Raw genomic sequence first — 14,628 nt, forward strand, 5'->3', positions numbered from 1 at the left:
CCATGGTGGAGCTGTACCAGTCTCTGCCATGGATGGGCACTCTGAGAAGGTCGAGGAGGAGCTCTACCAGAGTGCTTTTTAGGCCTCTTCTTCTTTCTACGAGAATTCCTAGCAAAGTGCCCATAGGTCCTATAGATCTTGCACTGATCCTGTCTGCCTACACTTTCGACTCTTTGTAAAAAAAAAGAGCCGTCCGGGCACTGAAGCATGATATGGTCATTAGATATCTTAGGGTCGTCAACAATGACCCTAACTCTAGGTGCCCCATCTGACTCAATTGCCTCTGCTATAGTTGAAGGCTGGATTGCCGATCCAACATCTCGGGAGATTGGCTCATGTTGAATCAGTGAGAGGGGGTGTTAGAAAAGTTCACTGACCCACCTATGAGACCCATATATGCACGACATAAGGGTAGTGTATCTGTAGGCAGGGGAGGGTAGGCTGAGCTGCATTTGAGCAGTACTCAGCAAATCAGGGTTTGCTGTCTGCAACCTCCGTCAGCAGCAGATTACGGCAAAAGACAAGTGTTTTATAGGCACATTTTTGGACTTCCTATTGGGAAGATCTTGGGGATTGCACAGGTCAGATGACCTGGGTTAAATCAGGTTGGCCTCGTTTGGTTGGCCGTTTGGGTCGGTTGGACAGACACAATCGGTGGCTTTCCAGTCTGCCAAGTTAGGTCAGATTGGGCCTATAAAGATGAGCCCAATGCTCCATTGTTTGCATCCCATTGAAGCCACTCAGGAGCAGATTTTTCTGGAGTCCTTCTACAACTCAGTTTTGCAGATGTCCTTGACTGTATTTTGCCCAGCACTCTGCTAGATGTTTGTGGCTTCACCCTGAGGCAGTTCAGCCACTCTTGTGTGACCCTAATCTGAGTATATTTTGGAAGCTCCTTGGCTGCTGCTCTATTTCCTTGTTTTATTTACAGTTTGTGGGTTCAGTTTGCTATTATATATGGGAGAGAGTCGTCTCTGTTTTCCACTGTGCACAGGTGCATACTTCAGCACCTGAATCTCTGACAAGAACAAGATAAATTATCCTGACGATTTTACTGCATTTTATCTTCTGCTTACAAAGTATGTCCAATATCTTCCTTAACGAACTTTGCACACACCAAAATAAGCTTATGCAAAGTCTTAAAAAGTGCAACAGTAGTACCTATCAAGTCCATCCGTTGGCTCATCTAAATACAACAGGCGGGGTCTCATCATCAACTCCATGGCCAGACTGAGGCGCCTTCTCTCACCTGAACTAATGCCATTTGAGCACCAATGCCCCACTCGAGTAGATGCACAATGCTTGAGCCCCAGGTCTATGATCGTTTGGTCAACAAGATCCAACTTCCGTGGCATAGCCATTGTAGGAGGAAGCTTTAAAAGGGCAGACATGTAAATATTCTCACGGACCGTTAGCATCTCAGCAAACACATCTGTTGATGTCAAATGTGCCTGTTTTAAAACAGAAAACATGTAAGGGCTAGCATTTTAAGTTTAAAATGATCAAAATATGCAAACTATAGAATGGAAAGTATACCCTTTCTTTCAACTTCATGCAACGATCCGAGGTATCAGGTATCAAATACAACAATTCAAGCAGACACCTGTACTTTGATCAAGTAGAAAAGTTTCTATAGACCTTCTGAGCCTTAAAAGTTTTTCGAAATCGTACTACAGAGAAGGGGAAAAAACTAAAGTTTTAAGATGTACAGAGCCGCACAAATCATGACAGCTTTGCATGCAGTTCTTAGAGCTGGTAGTGGAATTTAGAGACTGTCACTACCACACATTGTTTAAAACTCATCTTCTCCCTCTTATTGTTCCAAATATTACCCGCCATCGGCTAACCACATTGGTACCATGGTCCATAACAATCTCTGATGATGCATGGGATTACACATCAAAAGTGGTGACAGGTACTAGGTCAATTGGTGAATGTTCGTGCATTGCAGGCTAACCTGCCAGCTGGCATCCACACAGGTGAAAAATTCGTGATCCCATTGACTCCACTACATGTGATGGATTGACCTTTGACAGGCACGTCAACAAGGTTGGCAGTTCTTTTTGTAAGGGCATATCAAGAGGGGACACATCTAATTTTTGACTCTTTGCTTCACAATCAACGTATGAACAAAATCAAATTCTCCTCAACAAATCTTCTCTTTCTTTGACTTATCAATGGATAAACTTAACCAACTTCTATACTGGTCGATGTTTTGTCATAGACCAATGTTTTTAATAGGCCATCTCCTTTGCATGCACTTATTTTTCCATGGGACAGTCTCAATAGGACCATCCATTACTGTGCTCATCAATCCAATTGATTTCAACATTGGCATGCGTGCTGGCGCTTGGCCATTGTCAAACAAGGCCGTGCATTACTTTCCTAAATGGCATAATAATACTACCTTGGTACTGGTTTCTCTCTTCTTGATGTCCCAGCAATATATCCAAAGCAGAATGCCTCAACCTTTGGTTTGTCATCGCATTCAAAATCAATCACAATGTATCAGTTCACAATATTCAAAGGAGTATCATTATTTGAGGGGCACCTATTGCTGGTACATATGGCTGTAATTACAGATTGTGACAACTGCTTGTCCTTTAGCATAAATCTGGTCATCTTCAAAAGTGTCATGTTTGTTTTCTCAGGAACACCATTCTGTTGGGGTGTGTCAGGCATTGAAGTCCAATGCATAATGCTAATCTCTTTCAAACATGCCCTACATATACTCTCCCTTGATCAATTCTAAGGATTTATGAGCTTGCGACTAGTTTGGTTTTCAGCCAAAGACTTAAACTTAAGAAGATACCCAAAGACATGAATTTTTCTTCATAAGATCATTCATGAATGTGAAAAGGTATCAGGAACCACCATAGGTATTAGTACTTATGGGTCCACACAAATTACTTCTACTAGCTTTGACTTTTCATCAGCCATCATTTGGAGAAAGAAAATGGTGCTGCTTTCCCAGAACTACCATATATGTCCTCTGGGTTGCTCTATCTTTGGCAGATCCTTTAACATATCATGACTCACAATTGACTAGACAAAGGGCGTGCCCATCTGTAGTCTGCCTAAATGCACTCTTTGATGAATTTGACACAGCCAAAGCATGCTGAACTATAACATCCTGATGGTAAAGCGTGCTAGGGATAAAAAAGTGCCACTGGCTACGACTATATCTCTGCTTGCGGATTTTACATTCTGACCTTTCCATCTTGGAATTCAACAATCTATGCTGTCCATATGATATATTAGCTACAGAAACTATATTCATCCTTAATTCAATACATACCGAGCATCATATATGTACTGAGTGCTGCTATCTGACATATTTATGGGAACATCTCCCCCTCTCTCAATGTCATGGAAACCATCATTAGCATAAGTAAGCTGTATGCCTTAGATAAGTTCAATTCCCTTGAACCACTCATCTTTTAGACATTCGGAGTACCATTTTTCAAGTCCAGAGTACCATGACCAGTGTTTCTTTTGAGTACCATGACTAGTGTTTTTTTTTCAAGTCTCCCTCCTTGGAAAAGTGTCAAACATTTGGCGACAACCCACATATCTTTTGGACAAAGTATCACAACATTTTCCATTTAATTATGATTTTGGCAGTAAAATGGCTTTTGAAACTCATTTTTATCAAAGTTTTGGAGATATTTTTCATGTTTTTGGCCACAAAAACATACTACTCTGTCCAAGATTCCTTGGGGGTACCTAAATTTGCCAAAATTGCAAAAGATTTCCCAAAAAAAAACACTAACCAAGACTGGTGACCCTTTCTCGAATAAGAAAAGATGCATTGCCATCACACATAAGGTGTGCTCTCTTATATAAAATAGAAGCAAATTTCTAGCAGGATACAAGTTCTGCTTGCAATCAAACAAAGACCAACCCCCTTCACCATCGTAAGGTCTCTGACATCCCACACAAAATTGGAATGCTTCTCCAACTTTGAGTTTTCTCATATCTACGATAAATTGTATGATGGTGTCAAGCTTTTGAAAGCCAAAAAATGCCTAAAAGCAATCCCATTAGCAGATATTTGAAAAACCTTCATTCAATAAAGTTACCTTAGTTTTTAGCGGTGCCTTTTTACCCCTTTAAAAAACTGTATCTATTAAAAGCTTTGAACATAATACATACAACTAGCAATCCATGAGGCACTAAAAAGGGAGATGGATGTCTTGCAGCCAGCTCTTAGGGTCCCAGCTCAGTGCCTAGGGTACTTGCGAGCCACGTCAAGAACGAATGTGGAAGATTATACAACCAGCCATTACCTCGATCCATAAAATTGTCCAAGTTGCCTACCGGCCATGCCTTGCTTGGGAGATTATACAACCAGAAAATATCTCAATCCATAAAGATGTAGAAGATGCCTATAGGCTTCCAACTTTGGGCCATCTTCTAGGATTCTCTATCCATCCCATTACTGCACCACCAAGCACATCAGTCCCTACTTCCACCACTTTCCAAGAGATTCATTTTGACCATATACTAGCCCTTGCCTATGCTGCCCACCTCTCCACTATGCTTGAGGACTTCAATGATATCCCTCTTCTACAAGATAGAGCCGCACTTATCACATGTTCCCTACATGAGCCCGCCATCCACACCTTCCCTCACACCACCAGATTCAACCGTCTATTGCCCGTTGGATCAGTCCCATGTAATACCTAGTACAATGACAAGTGTAAGGCCTTGCGCTATCAACTCAGACTCGAGACCGATCATCACCTTCTGACTATGACAAAGACCATATGAAAGTATCTTGATCTAGTCTGTCGAAAGAAGAGAGACTTTATCCATAAGAATGAGAAAGAGAACTACTAAACATTCTATATAGTAACAATTCTAAGTAATTCTGAAGGAAGTTTCTCGAGCGGAGGTTCCACATCTCCTATCATTGTCCATATCATTTGACACACTTACGCACACATTCTATGCATCCCTCATCAGCCTTCATCAGACCTCCCACATCTACAGCGCCCTACTTTATGCTCACTCTCCATTCCCAGTGATATTAAACAAGCAACCCTCAAGCTACACAATGGCCGAGCCAAATATCATGAGGGGCTTTGTATGGAGTACACTGCACACAGTATCGGTACACCCCGATCTTGGCAAAGCTATTCAATGAAGTGGTTTGCACTAGTTTCCCCCACACTTGGGCCCAAAACACTATTATCCCAATCCACAGGCACGGGATTCCATGATTCCAAAAAACTATAGCACCATCATGATTGGACATGTTATGCCCAAGATTTATGCAGCAACACTTGACGCTCATGTTACCTGAGAGGTAGAGTTTGAGGGATTCATAACGATGGGATAGGCAAGTTTTTGGGCAAATCATGCTACATTGGACCACGTCTTTACATTCAGAGCTGTCATTGAGGAGGCCAAGCACAAAAGCAGACAATTTATTGTTGCTTTGGGGATTTCTGCAAAGCCTTTCACACTGTACCTTGGGCCCAACTTTTCAGACGGTTACTTCATCTAGGGTCTAGTCAGGACATCATCTAGGCAGCTCAAAAATTATATGAGCAAGTATCAGGCAAAGTCAATACTTTGACAAGGTGGATAAACGAGATCATATTTCTAGATGAATCTAGGAACATGCCCAAACTCATTCTCTAAAAACACAACATAGTGCAGTTTCAATCTCAGGATAGTCATTCATACGGTCGAAAACCATAAACTCAATCACGCATAGCTGGGACTAGATACTATGACATCCCCACTGACATCATCAACGCCCAACAGTGGGTGTAGACCATAGTATAAACATATTATCTTACACATACAAATCCACACACCTACACATACTTGGGCATCCATTTATACAAATTCTTCGTATTGTGTTTTCGTCGGCACTCCGGAGGTGAAGGGCAGAGTCAACCATGACAAAGGCTAGCACTAAAGGATCAAACAATGGAGATCATGAGCATGATTGGAATCAAACAAGGTTGTCCATTATCACCGACCTTGTTTGGCCTATACATTGACGAGCTCGAGTCCTTCAACACAACTCCGAGGGTTGTCCTTCAGGTAGCTCCTTGATTTCAATTCTGCTATATGCAGGTGATATCCTACTCTCCTTCTCTATTAAGGGCCTCTAATGACATTTGGATACACTCCAGTCTTTCTACGATACACATGATTTGAAGATCAACTTGGGTAAAGCCAAGGTCATGGTCTTCAACACATCCAAAATGGCTATTCACAAATAGCTTTACCTTCGATGGGGCTCTAGTAGAGGCTGTCCGTCCTATACATACCTGGGGATTCTCTTTACAGATTCGATCCTAACAATGCAACCAGCTATGTAGGTCCATATTTGAGCAAGGGATATGCCGATTAGCCAGATCTGAGCCTCTACTTCCGCTTACATTTTGAGGATCCCAAAGCCAAGGTTCTTCTCTTTGACTCACTGGTATGCCTAGCAGGGATGTATGGTAGTTCCTTCTTGAGGATAGACTTATCAAAAACAGATTGGTCCTACATAGAGACTTCAGATTCTGCTTTTTATTTGGATGATCAGCAGCAAGGCTTGCCATCGGTCTTGTACATCTATCATTAGACCATAGTAGCAGAGGCTAGGGCTACCCTTCTATAGCTTGATGCAGTCTTCTAGGTGATCACTTATCGCCATAGGGTCACAAACTTTGGTACCATCACATCCGGATGACGTAGAATGCCATGGCTAGCCTTGACTTCATCTCTGCTATTGGAGGCGAAATGGGATCAAAGGATGCAGTATGCTCGAGCACGTAGATGGGTTGCAAGCTTGGGATAGATTTGGGACTACAAATGGACAGATTGTCACTGTTTCAGTATAGCCTTGAGGCTCCATTTATCCCACTCACCTGTCAAGAGTTGAACAAGGTCATCAAAGAGGATCTCTTGCAGCTCCACACATACAGGACCTAGTTAGGGCCTACTGAGCATCCGGTTAAACTCAGATTCTACCAAGATCATTGCTTACAAATCTCAAAAGAGGTTTCAGATTACCAGATCAGTCCGACAGGGATGCCCTTTAGCCCCCTTTCTCTTTTTATTTGTGGCTGAAACAATGAGCATCCATATTAGAGCTCAAGATGATATTATTGGGCTGAGGCTTCCGTTGAGGCAGGAGTAGTTGTTGGATAGTGAGCTAGCAGATGACACAGCTGTTTTTTTGGATGCCACGGCACAAATACTCACCTCTTTCATGACAACTTTGGATTTGTTTTGCACTGCAGCAAGGGATCATATAAACTGGAACAAATCCAATGGCTTTTGGATTTGTGATGAGGACAGTCTAGACTGGGGGGTTGACATTGGGTTCACTTGGATTTAGAGGGGTGTTTCCATAGGATGCCAGGTTGAGATGGGCATCTCTCCAGCACAGTAGTTCGCTCCCGTGTTGGAAAGCATAAGGAGGAAATTCCTTTTTTGGAGTTCTGCTAGACTTGACCTTGCATCCAGAGTAGTGGTTGTGAACGAGGTGCTGTTGGCTACTACCTGGTTCGTCCAATCTAGAGAGTGTATTACTCAGATCAAGAGACCTATCACGAATTTTTTGTGGAGTGGACTGGTACTACAGATGCTATAGCCAGGGTAGCTTGGGAGACCCTCATTCTCCCCACAGGGGAAGGGGGTCTCAATATTATTGATCCAGACTTGCAATGTATGGCCTTGCTCTGTAATATGGTGGGGAGAGGATTGATGCCTCAACAGTTGCTTTGGAATGATTTTTTATTACGCAGCATTCAGTTCTGTACACCTCTTGGGGGAGATTGGATGGACAGCTCGAGATGGATCTTTACTTCAGCCCATCTCATATCTCCCCCTTTTCCTCTCATGGCTGCCATTTTGATAGCTTGGGACAACTTCAGAGGCACTCTTAGGAGAGCTCCACCCTCCTCTCATGAAGAAATAGACAGGCAGCCTATCATGTGGAATGATTGTATATTGGATGAGCATGGTAGATCACTAGGAGTGTCACATTATATGTAGTGGTCTAGGTGGGAGAGGGGACCTGCCTCCACTGTGGGTGCCTAAAAGTGTTCAAGAAACTTCCAAAGGATCATATACTCTTATCAGTCAGCCACCTCAGAGGGAGTGCAGTCAGGATTCAACAGATAGATGTAGGAAACTTCCAGAGGATCAGATACTCTTATCAGTCAGCCACCTCAGAGGGAGTGCAGTCAGGATTTAACAGATACATGCAGCCATACCAATGGAGTGGATGGATACAGATGACATGCCCATCACAAAGTCCACTTGGTTGGGTGCTTTCACGAGGATGGGTATTCCTCTACAGGTTATAGCCTTGCGGGATGCACTCGAGGATGCCCTTGTCTTTGATGTTCTGTCGGGAGGCAGACTTTACAGATCTTGAGAGGATTTTTTTTTAAACCTTTTAGCTTGTCTGGATTAAAGGTTATATGGAGTGGGGTAGGGATTCACAGTGATATCTTGATCTTGACCCCATTCTCCTGGCACTTGGGTCTTGGAGACTCTGATTATATGGTGGTTCCTCCATTAGTTCCTTGCAGTGGGACCCTGGGGAGTGGGAGTGGATTGATGAAGGGCACCGAGAGAAGAGCATCCCCTTCTTTCATTACACAGTCAGAAATGCCAAGAAATTCCAGCTCAGCAGTAGAGGTCAGAGGCCCTCCAGAGCTCCTCATTGGGATGTGCAGATTTCTGCAGATGTGCAGAAAATCTTTTGGAGGCTCTGGAAATCTCTCAGGTTTAGAAAAATCACTCTTTTCTTTTGGCTTTCTATTCACAGAGGGATTGCAGTGAACCTATGGAGATCTAGGTTCGGGGCTAACCCTACATGTCCTCGATGCCACACATCAATTGAGTCAGTTCAGCATTGCCTCTGGGAGTGTAGATAGGCGACGATGATCCGAAAGGGTGTTGCTAGGATACTTTGCATATTTCATAGAGCACCCTTCTTTATGACCTAGGGATCAGTTGCATGGTTGTCTCTTACTGGTCCTCAGGTGTTTTCCGAGGGACATGGCTCAGATTCAACCTTATTTGTACGACGACATATTGTGCAGTCATGTTCCCTCCAGGATGTTCCTTTCACTCCTTTCACAGCTGGCCATGCCTCTAAGACACATCTTGAGAGATTCTGGCTAGTATTTCAGCTTGGTATATTTGAAAGGCCATATGTACGAATGCGATGGAGAGTTCCTAGGCTCACCCTTCCCAGACTATGGCCAGTATATGGACTGATACTATACACACTTTGATGGCCATTTGGGCCAGCATGCAGGGATCTTCGAGAGCAGCTACTGCTAGGAGGGATGTTCTTTTAAGAGTTTGGAGGGGATCTCCTTTCTTCTCCGATTCTCCTTCAGGGTTGAGGTGGCATTTTCAACCTCCACCCTGGATTTTTGTTAGTTCTTTCTGAGCTAGTTTATTCTTTCATGCATGTCATGATGTACTTCCACACTTGAGCTTGCTCTTGCAATTTTCATTCATACTTAATGAAGTAATCTTTTTGAAAAAAAAGAGAGGAGGGGTTTACCAAATTGTTGGGCTATACCTAGATTCATCTCTCGCATGCATTGAGGATCTCCACTGGTTAGTTCCTACTATCTTCACATGGGCTACAAGTTGAGACAAGGCAAGCAGAGGACATTCCACGTGAGAGATGGATCTGCACTTATGTGATATGCAAGAGACCGTGCAAAGGAGAGCTTTGCATTTAGATGCCCTCTATACTATGAGATCCGTGGATGGTCATGTAGCGGTCTTGGCCCACTCGGAGAGTTCTTGGCACATCTTGATCAACGGCGTATGGCCACTTTCCTTCTCAAGGCCCAGAGACACACATATTGGCTTATACAAGCTCTGAGGAGAGCACGCGGGGAGGGAAAATGAGGGACCGGTTCATTCTAGTTAGAGCACGATCACGGATTTTTTATCCTGTGACCCAAGCTAGGGACAAATGCAGCATAGAGCCAGAGAGCATGACTCGACAGCATGGAAACTCACATGAGGATTGCAAGCATATCCTCTCTCTACGACTTTGGGGAGACAAATGACTACAGTGATGATAACACTTGTCAGATAGTGGGCTACATCATGTCCACTATAGAGGAGGAGGGATGGACCTGGAGAGGCCAAGCTCCCGCAACGATCTATCATTGACTTTCTTCCTCGATGCCATCCCTTACCAGATCCCAATCCACTTGTAGATGAGCTTCTCTTGCCTCTCCTCAGTCGTTCACTGAAGTTGGTTCCATCAGCAACATCCACAAGTCTAGCCACTCAGATTAATAGGTGATCGATTGGTAGGGCAGGGATTTCTCCTTTGTGTTTCCCTTTCGGTTCCTCTCTCGCAGTGACAACACTATGTATTATTTTTTTCTCATCACAAACATCAATCTTGGGTGTGGGTGCCTGTTTAGTGACCCTACCCTTAGCTTTCATTAGATCTGGTTTTTTTCAGTCTCATAGACCCTTTGGTCTTTTATAGACGTTAATAAGCTTTCTTTCTTTCTTTCTATGCCTTGCTCAAAGAAGCTTGCAATGTATAGCTGATATACTACCGTAGATATTGATGAGGTTAGCCATATGTTGAATCTACTACTCCGACCACGAGACTACATCGTGCAACCCAAATATTCCGAGCTATGAGGCTAACAACAAAGAAAGATCTTATATGGAGCCGATCTTGGCTTTATATGGGGGGGAATCTAGAGCTATATAGTTTTGGAATTATTATTTGGAATTGGGAATACCCATTGGAAGCATTCAAAGGCTTAGCAATACCTCGAGGCCAGATGGCGAGATACTTAGGCTGCCAAGTGGGTTTGGGTAACTTGAGCAAAGCAATAGATAGCCTTGTAACAAAGCTGTACATGTCAGAAGCTCCTCTATTAGAGCTCAACCAAGTTATCCTTGGCAAGGAGAGCTTTAGTGGTAAACCGTGTGCTACATTGCGTTGTGCTATTGCTGCTTGAGATTTATGGGACATATCAAGAGATTGGTGCGCAAATTCCTTTGGGCAAGGTCAGAAGGTTCATGGAATACTTAAGCAAGAGTTTATGGGTAGACAATGGTCATTCTAGCAGCAACAAAGGGTGGCTTAGCCATCATCGACCCAAAGACGTAGAGAAAATCCCTTTTGGGTACCCTCATTATCACAAGGGTTATCCTAGGCTCAAGGTCCTAGAAGCTCATGCTTCAATAGAGGCTCCTAGGAAACACTCCAACTAGCCCACAGTGTAGAGAGGAGTTTGAGTGCTAACCTTTGACTTGGCATCTAGAGGTATGTGATCAAGAGAGACGCATGCTTGATCACCATATGCTAGCCTTTGACTTGGCATCCAAAGATATGTGATCAAGAGAGACACATGCTTGGTCACCATATACACATCAATATTGGGCACAGTGGAACAAAGGACCAGTTCCATGGGAGCCTGAAGCATGATGAGGATGTGCAATCAACCTCATCCAAACTGTCCATTGTACAAAGGAGTGCAAATGCCAACCCTTGCTTTGGAATCTAGAGGTTTGTGATCAAAAGGAAAACATGCTTGGTCACCATACACGAATGAGGCCCTCAGTAAGTGAGTCTGGCATCTCACCGGAGTCCCAAACGCCCTGTTGGGATGATGTAATGTGATCCCCAATCTGATCCCAAAAAGAAATAAAGAAAGAGGATATAAGCTCATTTGAACCAGGGCTTTTGCCCTTGTGAAGGGCACAGAGAGCAGTCCTAAACTCTATGTTGGTGAATGGTGCATCAAGTGAGACTATTATATCTCCAGTCACCAACATAGGTAAGTGCTGTCAAATAACAATTCGAGCATCATCTGTGGCCTGTGTGTTAGCATCTGCTGTAAGAAGGGAGGCATAGAAATCTTTGGCTACCCGCAAGATGACATCTGGATGTGTCTGTAAAACTGCGTCTGAGTCAAAAGACTGTGAAACGCTCTCCTTACTGTGTCTGGGACCAAGGATTGAGAAGAATTGCTTGTTGACCCTACCTCCCGTCTGAGTCCAAAATGACTCTCTGGCATGAAAGGCATACTTTGCTCTCTGATCCAACAATGACTACTGTTGAGCCCTTGCTGTAGCAAGGCGCTCTTGAACCCAAGCATCTGTAGGCCTCTTCTGCTCCTCCCTCTGAAGAGCAGCCAACTGCTGGCGGATACCTATCTCTCGCCTGAGAATCCTACCTCTCCTGATACGAGCAACTGAATGATAAAAGTCACTAATATCTGATAGGGATGCAGCTATATTTGACGGGGAAAGCTGCCCATCATGCATGTGAGATACCCAAGTCTGCAACACTGCCTTTGCGAGACCCTCCTCTACGTAGAAGGCATCTAGAATCCTGATACCGGTAGAGCGACTCTTCACATGAGGATCTGAAACAAAGAGAGCAACTGGAAAGTGATCTGAAGTGGACACTCCAAGTGTAATGCATACTGTGTTACGCTCTAGTCGAGGTAGCATGACCTCGGAAGAATCAGTCGACATTTCCCTTAAAGGATCTATCTCTGTAATATATGTGTTTGCGCTTCATGTAAATGATCGAGAGGGATTTAATGTCAAGGTCCTAGGTGAGGGCTGATAGCACCAGACTAGGTAGATCTAAGGCCAAGGGCGTAATGCAAAAGTTGTGCCTAGGGGCAAAGAATTTAATGCATCCCAAGAGAGGGGTGAAATGTTGCATTAGGAAGGCCCTATATGGATGACATGTGGCATCTAGATCTATCTAGGGAATTGGGGCTTGTTGAGGCTAGAGAGAGAAGAGAAGGAAATTATTCACGTTGATTTTTGAATGAAGATCTCTGTCTACTTGTCAGCCTCAGCGAGATATGGCTGGGAGGTGATTCATGGTGCTGCTCCCGTGATCGAAGTAGAGAACTAGATCAGAGTGTTTGACAATTGGTATCAGAGCCGAGGCTACGAAGGGGATGGAAGGATAGAGTGGGATGGTCGAAGGACCTGAGCACCAATCGACGGGCTGATCATGTGATGTTGCAATGTGACGACGTTGACGGAGGCTTCTGAATCATGGTTGGAGCTTGGGGGTCCCGTAAGGCGCTGACGGACACGCAGGTGTCTAAGCTAGAGCGCAGGTTGACAAGGATCGGCGTGGGCGTATGATGCATGTGCGTTTTTCAACGGTCACTGGATCTAGCCATCTTCTCCGTTGACGCCAGGAGTTCGTGAGCAGGGAAACCATGTGGCCCGAATAGCCCGAATAGTCCGACAGACAGAGAGTAAGAGTGCCTGATCATCGCAGTGCGCTAGTTGTCCAACGGTGGCCTACGTAAACGGGTCGTAGAACGTAGGAGCGGGACATACGCAGGCGTCTGTGCTGTTGCTAGAGCGGAGGGCTCCCGTAAGGTAACTTGACGAAACGCAGATAGAGAGCACGAGGGTCCTGCTACTCGTGACCTCCATGCGACAGACTCCTTCGATGAATTACATATATATCAATTGGACGAACGATGTGCTCTAGTCAGAGCCATGCATGGTCACGTAAATAATTCGTAGACAGCAGGTTGGAGCGCAGTTGTGACAGAAGTAAAAGAAACCAAAGGTCGTATTATTTGCGAGCAGGCAGTACGTGGAGGCTGCAGGATTCGGGGACTCGAATTGCATGGAACCAAAAGGGGGTGTGGCTGTTTGTGGATGACCAGGGAGCTCTCTTCGACCTCCAGTAGTTTCATGTTGTTTTTTTTTCTCCTTGATTTAGTCGGGTGATGCTCTATTTTCGTAGACAGGATCTCGTGAATGATCAGCCTGCATGAGGCTTTAATGCTGTAGCAGGGATAGATTATGCCAGTGCATATGCCTGTGTGCTTCAGTCAGAGTCAGTTTGCAGGAATTTCCCTAGTATAGGGAAAAGCGCCATCTGAGATATATGCCTATGTTAAATGCCTGATCAGTGTGAATGTGGGATTGCAGAAATTCCACAGTATAGGAAATTGTGTCAGACTGTTAGTACACTGGATTGTGTCAGCTGGTAAATACAGCTGCTAGTGGTGTTTATTAAAAAAAAAAAACCCAAATCAAAACAAAACAAAACAAACCAAAACACCCATTGAACAGAATGGAAGCAGAAGAAGGAGCTTCCAGGAGGGACCCTGGGGAATCAGGAGTCCGGCCGACCCAGCAGGTGTCGCGCCCAGTAGCTCACACTTTATCTAGCAGGATTGCATTGTTGGAGGATGCCTTGCAACAGTTGTTAGCGCAGCAATTACAGATCAATGCAAGGCATTCCGAACTTAGGAGAGCGATACATAGTATGTCTGCTAGACCTTCTCGAGAGGAGAAGGGAAAGGCTCCAATGGAACCGGAGTCTAGTGTCCATAAGGTCGAGCCTAGGAAGGCTAAAGTGCCAAATATTGCCAATTACAGACAGGAAAAGTATTCTGGTCGGATGAACGACCGTAGCTCCGATGTCATTGAGACCTAGTTACACAAATGGGATGAGGCGTTCACCATTTGTGAAATCAGAAATGACATCAAGAAGATCCGCGAGGCCACCCACATGTTTAGTGAGGTAGCGGATCGATGGTGGATTAAACAACAAAAAGATGGTATAGCATCCACTACCTGGGAGGGGTTTAAAAGAGAGTTCAGGAA

General features: G+C 44.3%; 1 protein-coding gene across 1 annotated transcript in view; it reads right to left on the bottom strand.

The window, feature by feature from the left end:
- The window catches only part of LOC147880292 (ABC transporter G family member 11-like), a 67,118-nt gene that overhangs the window by 27,308 nt on the left and 25,182 nt on the right, over positions 1–14,628 (bottom strand). The window contains exon 3 of the mRNA XM_087371073.1: positions 1,162–1,451. Coding sequence (XP_087227199.1) covers positions 1,162–1,451 — 290 coding nt within the window. The remainder of the gene's footprint in view (positions 1–1,161; positions 1,452–14,628) is intronic.

Source organism: Dipteris shenzhenensis, chromosome 32 (assembly GCF_047967505.1).
Source record: "Dipteris shenzhenensis isolate YYH24624 ecotype China chromosome 32, Dip_SZ_1.0, whole genome shotgun sequence".
Taxonomy (NCBI): Eukaryota; Viridiplantae; Streptophyta; class Polypodiopsida; order Gleicheniales; family Dipteridaceae; genus Dipteris; species Dipteris shenzhenensis.